Source organism: Plectropomus leopardus, chromosome 12 (assembly GCF_026936395.1).
Source record: "Plectropomus leopardus strain MGB_pleo_1.0 chromosome 12, ASM2693639v1, whole genome shotgun sequence".
NCBI classification, from domain to species: Eukaryota; Metazoa; Chordata; class Actinopteri; order Perciformes; family Serranidae; genus Plectropomus; species Plectropomus leopardus.
Window position 1 is genome coordinate 20,264,884 of NC_142187.1, and position 13,854 is coordinate 20,278,737.

Below are 13,854 nucleotides of genomic sequence, written 5' to 3' on the forward strand. Positions count from 1 at the left end.
GAAGGAATTGAAGAGGAATTGTCGGTGATTTTTGTGGGTGTTTTCATGGGCACGTGGATCTTTGAGATCATTATGAGGAGTGCCTATAGTTTGCATGTTCTGCTTTTTATCAGAACATGGGACTATTGATTTGGTCTCAACCCTTAAAAGTCTTGGACTTGTCTCAGTCTCGATACACTCTGGTCTTAGTCATAACTTGGTCTTGATTTCAGTGGTCTTTAATACAACACCGGTCTATCATGACTGATACTCTTCAGGGAGAGGCTATCGAGACAAGCAAAAAGGCAGAGCGCCGTTAACAGAGCTCAGCTTCACCGTATCATACTGACACACAGGAGAAGAAATGAGACACAAAACAAATGGCAAGTGACTTAAAATATGTACATTTATACACATGCGAGGGTAAAGGGCTGTATGTGATCTGCGGTGCAATGAACGACAGTCATGAACAAAACATACATGGAGGAAATTATATGAACTAAACAAAATGTGGTTACAGAACACAAGATGTGAAACATTTAAACTGCAAACACCTTACACACCTGCAGTCATCTCCGTTCCGCATTAACTGCAACGCTTTAATGTAGAATTGTATGTATATGCAAGGAGTTAAGCAGGTCATCCTTCTGTCAACGGTGGGTTATGTTTTAGTACGGAGAAGAAGAGTTGTTTACAAGACTAGTTGATAGAAGAGTTATTTCACTGCACAAAGATCCATGTAAGTGTATAGACCTATTTAGCTTAGATACTTTATCTGCAGAGCTTTTAGGCATTATCAGGTTTAATATTGTATCTGCATAGCAATGACCACACATACATCCTCATTCACACAGGTACCACTATATGAACCATCCTCAGCTACACAAGAGAGAAAGTGTGTATACAGAAGAAGCCGTTATAGCATTCACACATTTTTTTGTTGAACTTCCCTTTTTTTTCTCCATCCCCATGAGGAATCATTTAAAACAAAGACGGATTTGCTGTTATTCTGTTGGAATTCCAAGGAATGGTCTGCTTAAGAGTGAGAAGAGACATTAGAGCTTATTTGGCAAAATATATGTGAGATGGCCACCCCTATACTGGACAACAGATGCACGCAACTTTGTAAAATATATTCTAAATGTCTTTCTGTGTGGGTTCAGATGAGTTAGAATCTGCATGTGTTGGATCTGCAGCCGGACCTTCCTCTTGTTTTCAAGTTTCAAACCATCATTAGAGAGAGGAAGAAAAAACCTGACGTCGCACCATCAGCAAGATTTACTGGAAAAGGCAATATATGAGTTTTTGATGCTTCTTAAAGAAGAACCTGATCCTACCGGAACAATTTTGATAACTTGGTAGGGTAAACATGCATTACTGTGCAATTCAACAAGCAAACACACAAAACTGGATGCACAATAAACATTAGTAAAATCAACAACGTACAGGCTTTGTTCAGACATCTTAAATTTATCCATTTATGTCAATGGCTTGAGTTGGAAAAAATGATGTGCATTCCTGCTTTTTTTCTTACAGAAATTAATTCTCTATAGGTTTATTTTTGCATTATTTTATATGTAGTGTGGAGCAGACAGTCCATTTGTAGCCGAGGGAAAAAAAAAACCCCAGTTAAGAGCTTTTTGTTGAATCAGAACCTCATACAGTCCGTCAAATCTTTTCCACCTATATACAGTTACATACTATACACACCTAGTTTGTCTGCACAATGTGTTCAGCCGTGCAAGTGTGCCCGTGCTCTACCTGTGAACTCATTACATTCTAATCCCCGCCAAGGTACACAGTCATTAGAGTATATCAAATCTGCTGTTCTGGGCCAGGCACCTGGGATTGATCTATCAATCTATCATGCATTCCTTAATCCTTGAAAAGAAAATGAGTAGAGTTTTCAAATGAGCTGAATTCTTCTGCCTGGCTGGCAAATGGTGCAGTGGCTGTGATGAGGATTTTTGCCTGGAAGGATAAGTAAAAACCAACAGCGGAAAAAGAAGGCGGCTGCATTTGCACTGTATATTCGAACATGTATAAGCGTTTTTTTAAGTAAAATCAGAATAATGCAGTCCCATTCTGAACCACCAGGAGTGTGTCTGTGTGAGTGGTGGGGCTGTACTGGTGTCTGTGTACACAAACGTCTAGCCCCAAAACAGCCTAGAAGAAGCAGCCGGTCTAATCTTGGTAGATGAGCGTGCATAAGATTAGCTTTTGCAAACACCCACATTGGTGATGCTGCAGGACAACATGTTCCTGCAGGAGCCCCCCAGTCTACAGTCTCCTGCAACGTTGTCCTCTTCTCTTCCACACTATCCACATTTCATCATCATCCATGTACTTTGAGGACAGGAGTAGGGATACTATGCGTGATATGTATATGATATGAGTGTCTCTGTGCATGTATGTGGTTCCTAAAGGGGGGACAGGGGGATTCACAGAGGGCACTGGCATCAGAACAGGGTCCACTGCAAGCAAAGTGCAGCAAGGAGCAGTGCGAGGCTCCAGGGCTGTGCCCAGCTGGCAGACGACGAGGCCCCTATCACCTTCACTGAGGGGGGCTTAGAAGGGTTCTCCTGTGGGACGTCAACTCCAGGCTGTCTCCCGATGGGCTTTCCTTCACTGGAGGCTTCTGTATGTGCTGTGAAAGACAGAAACAGAGAGAGGGAGAGAAGCAGACAGAGATAAATGTTTTGGCTCATCACTGTAATCATGGTAATCAGCTTTAATGTTCAGAGTCCTTTGGGCTTGTAAAATTGTATATAAGGGGCTTATGATCATCCAATCACCGTTCCCATTTTCTCATTCCAAGGGTTTTGAAAAACAATCACACAAAAAATTGATGTATGATTATATCTGTTACAGTTTAGAGTGAGTCCATATGTACATGAGCAGAAGAAGCACAGCTGTGGAGCGATAAATTACTTTGAAGAGTGCTTTAAAACATTTCAAAATGCATTTACAATACCACTGTATTACTACTCAGCTACTAACTCACTTTTATATCCTTTTGTCTAAGGCCCAATCCCATTTCTTATTTTTACCAATACCCTTCATTTTCAACAGTACAGAGAGCAGTTACAAGGTTGAAATCTTCATGAAAATGCACTACTCTTGAAGATCCTGATAAATCATCAGTATCATCACTGATGGTATTTATGTAAACACACACACAGCTATGGCAATAATGGCATCCACACGCTTGCGAGTCATTCACAACTTAAGTTTCAGGCTATCAATCAATCAAACAAGCCATCAAATAAAAATTAAAAAAACACTGCTTCATTAACATTAGCAACTGAATAGCCTGCCAGTCAGCACTGATCTGATATTAGACAAGTGGTAACAAGTGCAACTTTGCTGCTGGACATGAGATGCACAATGATCTCGAGATCAGTCGCCATATAACAGGGATGGGGAATGATTATTATTGCCATGTTATGCTATTGTTATTGTTTATATTGGCGCATATGTTAGATTAGAATAACTTAATTATTCATAATAATAACTTGATCTAAAAAGCACCTTTAAAAGCAGATGTTTACAAAGTGCTTTAACAGATAAAGCAAGGTAACTCAGGGCATAATAAGATAACTATCAACGAACATGCCAAATAAAGAAAGGTCTACAAAAGTCAAACAAAAAGGCAAGAACACAAAAGGTGAACAAGAATAAAGCAAATAAAAGGAATAAAAGTGATAAAACAAGCAGACTGCGAAATGGCAGTTAAAATACTGTTTGAAGTTTTTTTTTAAATATGAGAATAAAAGCAATAAAAGATGATAAAAATAATAGAACAAATAATATAATATAAAAAAAATAATAAAATAAAATAATATAAGACATTAGAGGTCACACTAGAGCCTCACGCTGTTGTTACACGTCAGGCCCGCCACACCTCATTTGTTTCTGGCATGCTGTCTATAATCACACACTTAGGCAGCATTATTCTGCCGTTATTTAGTTTTGTGTAAAAAAAAACAGAAAGAAAGAAAACAAAGGTGGCGTAATAAGGGGACTATGTATAGTGGTTATAGTTGATCTCTACGTAAAAAGTCTTTTGATGCACACAACAAACCTGTGCAGTTTGTTAGATAGTGTTTTTTCATCACTACAGAAACAGTAAAAAAACAAAACTGTACTTTCAACCGTCATCTCCACATACATATCGTGATGGAGGACTGATTGGGTGTATAATTGCCAGCAGCACATGATGGACAGCACTAACTGTCTCATTACAGCCAATCAGAGATAAATCAGGGCGATGAGGGTAGGACATTAAGCACCCATTTTATCACGGCCCTCGCAGACGCGCATATAAAGTTCCACATGCAAACACTTTTCTGCTGACTCTGGTGAAATCCCGGGTTTCCTTAAAGAGGACTTTACTTATTTTTCTACTCTTCGCTGTTCTTCCAGGCTCTCTCAAACTTCACCATCACCCTGGCTCTGAATGCATCTCTTTCCTCTCTACATCTCACTTCCCTGTGGGATGTAACGGCGTGTTGATGTCTCTTAAATCAAAAGGAAATGAATTCCTTCTGCTCATTACCCATTCCTTCTTTTTGCTCATCTCTGTGGATCCCAGCCGGACCCAACCCAGCTCAGCTATGTACATCAATGAAACAGATTACCACCCTCAGCACAGCAAGTGCACCACACGCTCTCTGTTACCAATTAAGTTAACCTGCATCACTAAGACTTTACAAGTATCACACATTTAGTTTGTACCCAAGAGTTCGGGGCTCTAAAAGCCTTGTGTTAGTTCATAGAGAAGATGGGGTGAAATCAAGGAGGGCTGATCCCAAAATATACAGAAAGAAACAAATAGAGACGGGGGTGAAGGATAGAAAGGCTGTGTGTTGTGATAGCTAGTTATCAGAGCCCTGACAGCGCCAAAGTCCAGTGTCAAAATGTCTCTATAAGCTGTCACCGTCACAAAAACAGTCCAAGTTTGCAGCGATTCCCGCCAGTGTGTGTAAAACTGATGTGCCCAGAATTCAGTTGTCTAATTAAATCAGTTACAGCCTCCACTGTGCGGTGACTGGATTGTCGAGAAACTTGACAGCCAGGTGTGTGATAACTTATAAGTTATTATGCCCATATAAAATGTAAAAATTTAAAGCTCTGCACACAAGAGCTTTGAATACCAAACTAAATCACGTCTTCACCCAAATAAAAGTTGAAAAAAAAATCTATTACTCTTTTAAAGCTGTCATCCATTGAAGATTTTTTCATTTCACACCTGGCCTGATCAAATGTGTAAATATTAGAATACAATCTCTTGTCAGATGGAGAGTGCATATCAACCCATCCCTGCTGTACACTTGGGTTTGCATGCATGTGTGTGTGCAAGTGTGAATAGGGCTCGGCGGGGCTCTGGAGAGAGGAGTGTTTTCCGTGCCAATGGTTTTTGTTGTTCCAGTAGACAATAGACAAAGACATCATTTATCCCAAATCAGATTGCTGTTATTGTTTCGATGGAAATGGGCTGCATCTCATCAGGGAGATGTCAGAAAGCAGCATTTGAATGGGCCAACACAACACTAATACTACTCCACTACAGGCTAACCAACTGGCTAATTAATGGAGCAGGTCCTTGCCAGAACAACCAATAGCAGCACAGAGGACACTGCCAACTACTGGAAAAAAACTGATTTTTGTATGTAAAGTTTTGTTATGTAAAGTAGGCATTTTGGAATGCATTGTGTTGGAATACTATGTAAAATGTTAAATAAAATAAAATTGGATGCAATAAATTAAAGTAACAAGGCTAAGAGTCAGTACTCATTAATCTAACTAGGTCCGTTTTAAGACAAAGCCAAACTAGATGATTGCCTAGAGTGCAACCAGCTGGGAGGCGCATAAAAGAAAGAAATTAAAGAGATATTTGTGTAATTTGCCTTATGTCTTGTTTACTTCAAAGTGCCAATTCATTGATACATAAACCAAAGTTCATGCCCTAAAGAAGTATTTTAAACTGATTGGACCTCATTGAACATGTAAAACAGATAATGCATCCAAACTAATATCCTGGACCCAAATAAGTGGCCAAAATTTGATGGGTGGATCAATGCTGCAGTAGTACTGTGGGAGGTGAGTTTAACATATGTCTTTACACTAAGATTGTTTCTTATTAATATATTTAAACCGTTCTCAAAGATGACGCTGCGGGCAAAGAGTTAGTGGATCGAGGTCTTAAAAACAGATGAACATCTGCTGTGAAATACAGAAGTAAAAAAACAGAGCTCTGCCACTGACAGAAATGGTATATAATATTCATAACTATGTTTTCATTAGTTTACTAATTAATAATAATAATAATAGTAATAAATATGATCATAAAAAATGATCATATCGATGTGTAATTTCACAAAAGAATTTATTATGATTACATTTTAAGCCATACAAAAGGGTTTACAAAAACACATATATCCAGATGATAAACCTAGCAACAGAAATTGTAAAAGACTGTGAAAGTCTACACACTAGTAAATTCTCCTCTTATAACATATTTTTATTACCACTGAGGTGACGTTTGTGTCAACCTCATCATCAGGGGAGGGCTTGACACTGATGAAGAGCTTAATGTTATAATGTCACTTTGAAGGTAATCAATTATATATATTCAAGCATTATTAATAATACACAGTTGAGCATAAAATGTTTTTGTCATACCACCACAGAAACTCAAGAATAAGAGTATTGTGTTGCATTAAGTCCCTAAAAGCAAGCAACAACTAGAGGTATAAAGGAAAGAGAAACCAGGAGAGCAGGAGGATAATGGAATGTGATGTTGTTGTCATAATGAGACAATGTTAGCAGATAAGCTGTGCTTCATAAGCTGGCTCATGTGTAAATCCCCCAAATATGGTTGCAGGGAAAAAAGGGAGAACAAGTAAGGCAGAAAAACTGAGGGCGGGCGAACGGGAGGGAGGGAGTGAGATGACAGAGCGGGTTAGAAGAGGAAAACAGTTAGTTTGGCTTTTCAGTATGAGGATGAAGATCCATCGTCACTCGTATCGAGGCAGATGGAATCAATCACCCCCGGCGACTTCAAGGCTGTGAGACGGCGCATCGACATGCTTCTCCCATTACAACAACAGTCAATGACATATGTTCCCCAGCAGTAAAAGACAAATGTGATTTGATTGGTAAAAAGCTTTATAATAGGCAACAAACAGTGACAGAGAAAAACAGGGTGACACAAACTCGAGAAACAAATAGAAGTGGAGTGCTGAGACATTAAGACGAAGTGTGTGTGTATGTGTGTATGTGTGTGTGGACCTTTTAGTAACTCATTTGTCATTAAAGTCTGCAGTGGACAGGGTCATAAGGAGGAAGAGGATAGCGGCTCGTGTCACTTTGCACATTTAAATATCCACAATCTGATATATAATGAGTACACACACAGTACAAGAAAGCACCACAGCTCAACCTTTGCCTGTAGCTTGTTAAAGAGGGATGTTCTGTCTTCTAACACCTTGTTGACCTCTGTGTTGGCTAAGTGTGTGAGAAATGGTTTGTACTGTCCTTTGCCACTAATGCCTCTCCAGATGGGCAGATTGTGTGTTTGGAGGAGCCTCCATTTCCCACTGGCCAAGGAGCAACAACAGCTGCTTCTAACAAGCCTGGCCACGGCACTGAAGAAGAGGTGGATCTCGGGGCTCTCGCCAAGAGGAAGGAGGGATGGGAGGGAGACAGGAAGGGAGGAATAAGGGTTGGAAGGTGAGTGGGAGGAATAACAAAGTCTTTGGTCATCATTTCTTTGGAAAAATTCTAAGGGACAGAAATTTGCATGTGGGTTTTTTAGGCGATCATGTCAGGTCTCCAATGCTACTTTCCTCCCTCTCTCTCTCTCTCTCTCTCTCTCTCTCTCTCCTCTGTGTTTGTCTCGGTTAGCCAGCACATGGTCACTGCTGCCACACAGATGAAACCCTCAGACATGCAGAGGGAAGAAACAAACTGTTCCTAAACAATCCTCTCTCTGTCTTAACCGATAAGATTTAATCTCTCTTTTCCTCAGCGCGTCATACATACTATGGATGACAATACACACACAGGCAGCTCAAATGCACACAACACTGAGACTGTACAAAAGCACAGTCATGCACTCATTTAGAGAAGCAATACAGGGGCAAAAGGGCAACGGGTTTATGAGGAGGTAAATCCAATGAGTTAATCTAGGAAACTATGGTTAATATGTGTTGTGCATGGCTGTGTGTGTGTGTGTGTGTGTGTGTTGTGCTTGCATGGGACTCTTGGCTGAAGACTAGCTGCAGAGCTGTAATCCAGTGAGGAATGGTGCTACTGTATACTGGGGCTTAGCAAGTTGTCACACTATATGCTATCAAGATGACAAGGCAGCTTTTCAAGGCTCAAAACCGACTTAACAAACAGAAATAAGCATTCTATTCACTTCAGTTGTGCTTAAGTTTTTCTATTTCTTTGAATTAAGATCGTCCCAGGCTTTCTCCCAACCCAATGTATACCGATCAAGTAATTTTCTTTGTACTAATTTCTTGCTTTCTTTTGGGCCAGTTGCTCACTGCTTTCTCCCCTTGGTGTTAAAAGAAATCACACAAAGTTGCTCAGGTTTCAAAGGCTTTAAGAGTGTAAACGTCAACTCAGGGTGGGCATAATGAAAGGTGGATGGGTCCAACAAACATTGGACTTGGACCCAGAAGAGCAGTGTTCGAGACAAACAAAACAACAAGTGCCACTTAAAGCTGGGTATTTTCTAGCTCCATCTGCCATCTTTTCCTAACCATTACCAAGTTGTTTTCTTGCCTAAACCTAAAAACAGACCTTTCTGCATCAAAATACAATACAAAAGGCTGTCCTCTGTTTCATTTTACCAACGCCAAGGCTTCTGTCTAAGCGGCTATATATGACATGTAGAGATGAGATCATCTATTGTGTAACTCCACACAGAAGTTACATGTGTAAACAGAAAACCTTGACCTGTTCATCATATGCTTTAAAGCACCTGTGGCAGTTTTCACTCCTGTGCCTGCTGTGTGCAATTATAAAGACAGTCAGAAGGTGGAAGTTTGATTTATAGCGCATCATGGGAGTGTATTGGAGGTTGGTAACTTGCTCCTCCTCACTCTCGTTCTCACCATCTTCCTCCCTCCTTGCCTTGACCTTCAGGGTCCTCTCCCTGCTAAGCAGTTGATGGCAGACGGATGCGGGGGGGTGTTGGGGCTGTAAAGCAGCACATGGGCCTGGGTTTTTGACAAGGCCACTGGATCTGGCTCATGGCGATGTTTCATTATGAAAGGTGACCTTTGACACATTTTTTTTACCACTCACACAGGCAGACACATAAATGTGAGCATGTACCACAACTCAAAGATTTACACGTGCTCATGGTGCAGGCACACACAGTCATGGTGTTTGAAATTAGCAGTGAGACGATGTGTGATTAGCGAGTCAACCCTCTCCACAGTGTATGCTTGGTTCCAGCATAAGTTCAAGTCTTGTGAGTGTGAGCAGCAGTCCCTTACATGTGACAGCTCTGCGAAGCAGCTGAAAAATGACACTGTTGATTTGCTAGATCAATCCTTATTTGCTGTAAAACAAGATCTTTATGCAATAGCCAATATGTCTTTGAAGCGTGGGCGCCAGCTTGCCGTTACTCAAATGCACTGAAGTCAGTAAAAATGATTTGTGCCATTTGTCTCCGTCATTAACGGGGACAGAGAATTCTCCTCAGATCCAACCTGCTGTGTGACCTTTGCCAGATATTTGCTACCTGACATCCATCTATTTAAGAGCAAGAGGGTCTCTGTTTTCCAAGTGAAGAGAGAGGAGAGACACAGATAAGATGCAATGTTTCACTACTCCCTTCAGTAAAAGTATATATTTCAAAGACAATTTAAGTCTAGTTTCATGACTGCAGATTTTATACTAGTAATTTCAGAAACGTATGCCACTTTGTGTAGATAAGATGTGTGCTGGCCCTCATTTGTGATTTAGCTATATTCAGTTATACAATACTGATAAATAGGAGACTTCAACCACTAACACATTCTCACTAATATTTTGACGTGGCAGACACGTCAAAATATAACTAACCAGATAACCCTTCTGCAGGTCAATTTATGCTCATTACATGCATTGTGTCTTTTTTTGTCATAGGAAATAAACAGTTTCTGCTTGTTAAATGCATACAGTCTCTTTTCAAAATAAACTTCAAATGTAGGTATAACACTTTGTTTTTAGTTTTACTTCCTTGATTTGGACAACGAAAACATGTAATAAAGTTGAGGATTGAATTAATTAACATAGCTTTATTTTCTATATAAGTAAGAACAGTATTCAAATTAACATTCAGCAATACCATTGTTTTGAACAAATCACCATCACAGACTCTAACATATCTGAGGTGGGTGCTGAAACAAAATATGAACTACGAGCTAGGCAGTCATAAATGGTGCGCTTTGGTGCCTGTACGTGATGCACTTTAGCTTGATGTTTTGAAAAATTGCCCTTACGAGCAAAAGAGCTATAGCACTTGTGGCGGCATCAACTCTTGAGGAAGTATAGCCAGACCTTGGAGCCTGTCACTGCGAGCAGGGCCTCTGAGTATATGCATGTGAGACAGAGTGACAGAGCTGACCCCGCCCCGCCCTTCGTGCATGCAGCAGGCTGCAGGCTCCGACACACACAGCTCTCCTTTGTAAGATAAAAACTTTAAAAGATGAAACCTAAATAAACAAGAAAATTAGTCTCCATTTTTCAAATACCTATAGTTTAACATCACATGAGATATGTCACTAGCAGAGTTTGCTACACATACTAGCACACTACATAGTTGTTAAAGTAACTCGACTGATGTTTGGTTTCACACGCAAACAGCTGGCTCATGGGTGAAAGTCCAGAGTTTGTTTGGCCCATTCACCACTGGCCCTTTCTACACTATGGAGGCTTTCTAGCTCAAAAAATACTGCCTACGGGGGTGTATCATACTGCCATTAAAGGGTGCCTTGGTATGTTGTTGTTTTGCGCCACTGACCAAGTGTCAGTGTTTGACAAGTTGGGAGTGAGACCAGGTTGAAACCAAGCATCCATTCAGTGACCATTCCTACTCGTTGGCAACATTATCAGCATTTTCACACAACACAAGACTTGGATGCTTTGAGAGTCCAATACACACTAAGAGGTATGTGCAAGCCTCCTTCATTCTTGGGTAAAGCAGCATTACTAGGACACAGAGCCATCAGTCTCCCTCCGATCAGACCTTTGGACACCAATAAAAGACTGATGCTGCTCTTGGTGACTATGGATCACGGGTGTCCTGACACTGTTTGGGACAACTGGAGAATGCTAAAACTCTACGGGTCATTTTTTGTAAAGGCTTCTCTTTCACTGTTTCACACACACTCACAGACATTTACCTTCACAAGCACTCACACATTTCCTTATCTCTTTTCACACACACTTTCCTACAAAGAAGGGTAAGGTTAGAGGGTGGAAAGAAGGGGAGGATGCATTCACACAGTTCATTACAAGCCATCCATCTCTGTGCTGTTTTTGTCCACGGCTCACTCTTTATGTGGTGCCATGTCAGGCAGGGGCTCCTCACCCGTCAAACTAATCTCCCTATTCCGTATTCTAAGTAACACACACACACACACACACACACACACACAAACTTACTTCTTGGGAACTGTCCCCCTGGTTCACAGGCAACCTACGTAGGGAATCTAGGACTGGTACAGGGTCTCTGGTAGGCCACCTAAGAGGCTCAAGGGGCAAAAATACAGGGGCACCAGTGGGGAACTCATCTTAGCTTACAGCTAACCTAGCAACGGGCATAGCAGCATGGCAACTCCAGAGCAGGGATCAGTGCAATGGAATCTACCCAGTGCAGTTCTTGGCTGTACTAGACTATTAAGCTCCTTGGCAAGATTAAGATTTACTCCCCTATACACACACACACAAACATACACACAGAAACAAATAGGCAAAAGAGGCCCTGGGAGGACAGTGACCTCCACCAGTCAATGACACATTCTCAAGATAGACGAGAATCCTGAGGAGAAAGCAACTGCCATGAAAGAAAGAAGTTAAAGGTATACTATGCTGGATTTTCCAAGAAAAATAACAAATACACAACAGAGAGAATATGATGAATGGCACATCTCCACTTATTCCAACTGTACAAAATTGAAGCCCAAATTTCCTCAAGTCTGCACAGAAACCATACACCTGTGCAACCCGATTGTGAAAAGTGCCATTGATCACAAGCACAGCGATTGACACAAACAGCTGTCAGTTATGATGTCACACGCTCATTTTATAGCATTAATTAACAAATTCAAACCAAATGTATCATAAAAATGAGCCATGCATTAGCACAATAATAGCCACCTACAATGACAGAAACCATGTATTTTGATGTGTAGTTCGATCTTTTATTTTTGGCTCATGTCTGATCTGCTAACATGGAGGGGGCAGGGTTTATGACCAAAAGTCATCCCTCTAAAAAAAACCCTCACATATGACCCACTGGAAGTGTGTGGCTGTGTACATGTCAGTGACACTGCCCTCAGCCTGTATATTCTTAATATTTTGCTTTGGTCTGGAGTTGTACTGGCTGTAATCCTTGGGCCTCCAGCCAGTATGTTTCCAAAAAATGCCAACATAGCTAGGTCATATGCCAAGCAGATAAAGCTCGCTTTTAAATGAGATGAAATCTGGGGTTGACTTTTACTTTAACTGGCTAGCCCTGAAAGAGAGGATGGGGGTGAGGAGCAATGGGTGTTTGCCTTTTTTTTGTTAGACAGGTAGGTGCCGTGGTTAACTTAGTTATATTCAAGTATCAGCTTTTTTATATTGAAACAAATATAATGCCCCTCCAATGATAGCTTGTGGTGTATAGTACCCACAAGCAGTGTTGAGAGGAGGGGCCAAGTTTGGATCCTGCGTACACAAACAGCAACTGACGATTTTTGCATGGTATACCTTTAAAGGCCCAGCACAACTCCTCAGTTTCACAAAGATTCAGGCACACCACATATCCCTGCAGAACACTGAAATTGGATGGTGTCAGTGTTCAGTCACACACACACACACACACTCACGCACGCTGAACGCTACACCTGCATGCACTCAAACACCAGACGCCTCATTGCATTGGCAGGTGTCAGGTTGTCCTTGTGGACAGACAAGCGTGAAGGATGCAGAGATAAACTCACATATTCTTTTGCTCTTTCCCTCACACACACATGCACACACTCACTTTACGGCCATCCATTATAGTCAAGACGGAGAGCAGGTAGCAGTCAAGAGACGCTGTCACCGTGTGTGTCTCCTGACATAACATTTCACACATGGATCCCTCCTCCTGCCTGCTGGAATCAGCCGAGCTGTACAGAAGCCTCATGCTTTCATCTGTTCACACAGGGTTTCTCTCTGTGATTTTGTGTATAGGCTTGCCTTGAGTATCGAACAGCCAATGACACATTCAACCCTCCAATTGCTCTTGAGTTCAAGTGACACTGAGAGCTGAACTGCTTAAGAGAGGCCCGTGTGTGTTTAAACTGTCATTATGGTGCTACCTGCTCAGTGTCACCAAGTATTAGCAGTGCAGTGCCCACACAAAAGTGAAATACAGAGAATAGATTGCAGTCTTGTGTTGCTCCATGTGACTGGCCTCCTCTGAATTAAACTGATCTAAGTGATGCTTGCCTTTTCAACTTCAAAGTCAGAAATCTGTGTGGGTTAGGATAAAAAAAAAAGTTGTGCTGTGATGTTATAAATGTTTGATTTTGTGGGGGCGAGTCAAATACTTTGATGTAAACTCTTGGTTGCATAACTGACTGCAGTTTTAGAATCAAATTACTCCGAACGGTGCACTAA

The 13,854-nt window shown here is 41.1% G+C and overlaps 1 protein-coding gene across 5 annotated transcripts in view; it reads right to left on the minus strand.

Moving 5' to 3' along the window:
* Positions 1-367: 367 nt before the first annotated feature.
* The window catches only part of gpc5c (glypican 5c), a 139,594-nt gene continuing 126,107 nt past the window's right edge, over positions 368-13,854 (minus strand). For all 5 annotated transcript variants that reach the window (XM_088085426.1, XM_088085428.1, XM_088085427.1 and 2 more), the window contains one exon: positions 368-2,626. In XM_088085426.1, coding sequence (XP_087941552.1) covers positions 2,439-2,626 — 188 coding nt within the window. In that variant the 3' untranslated portion in view covers positions 368-2,438. The remainder of the gene's footprint in view (positions 2,627-13,854) is intronic.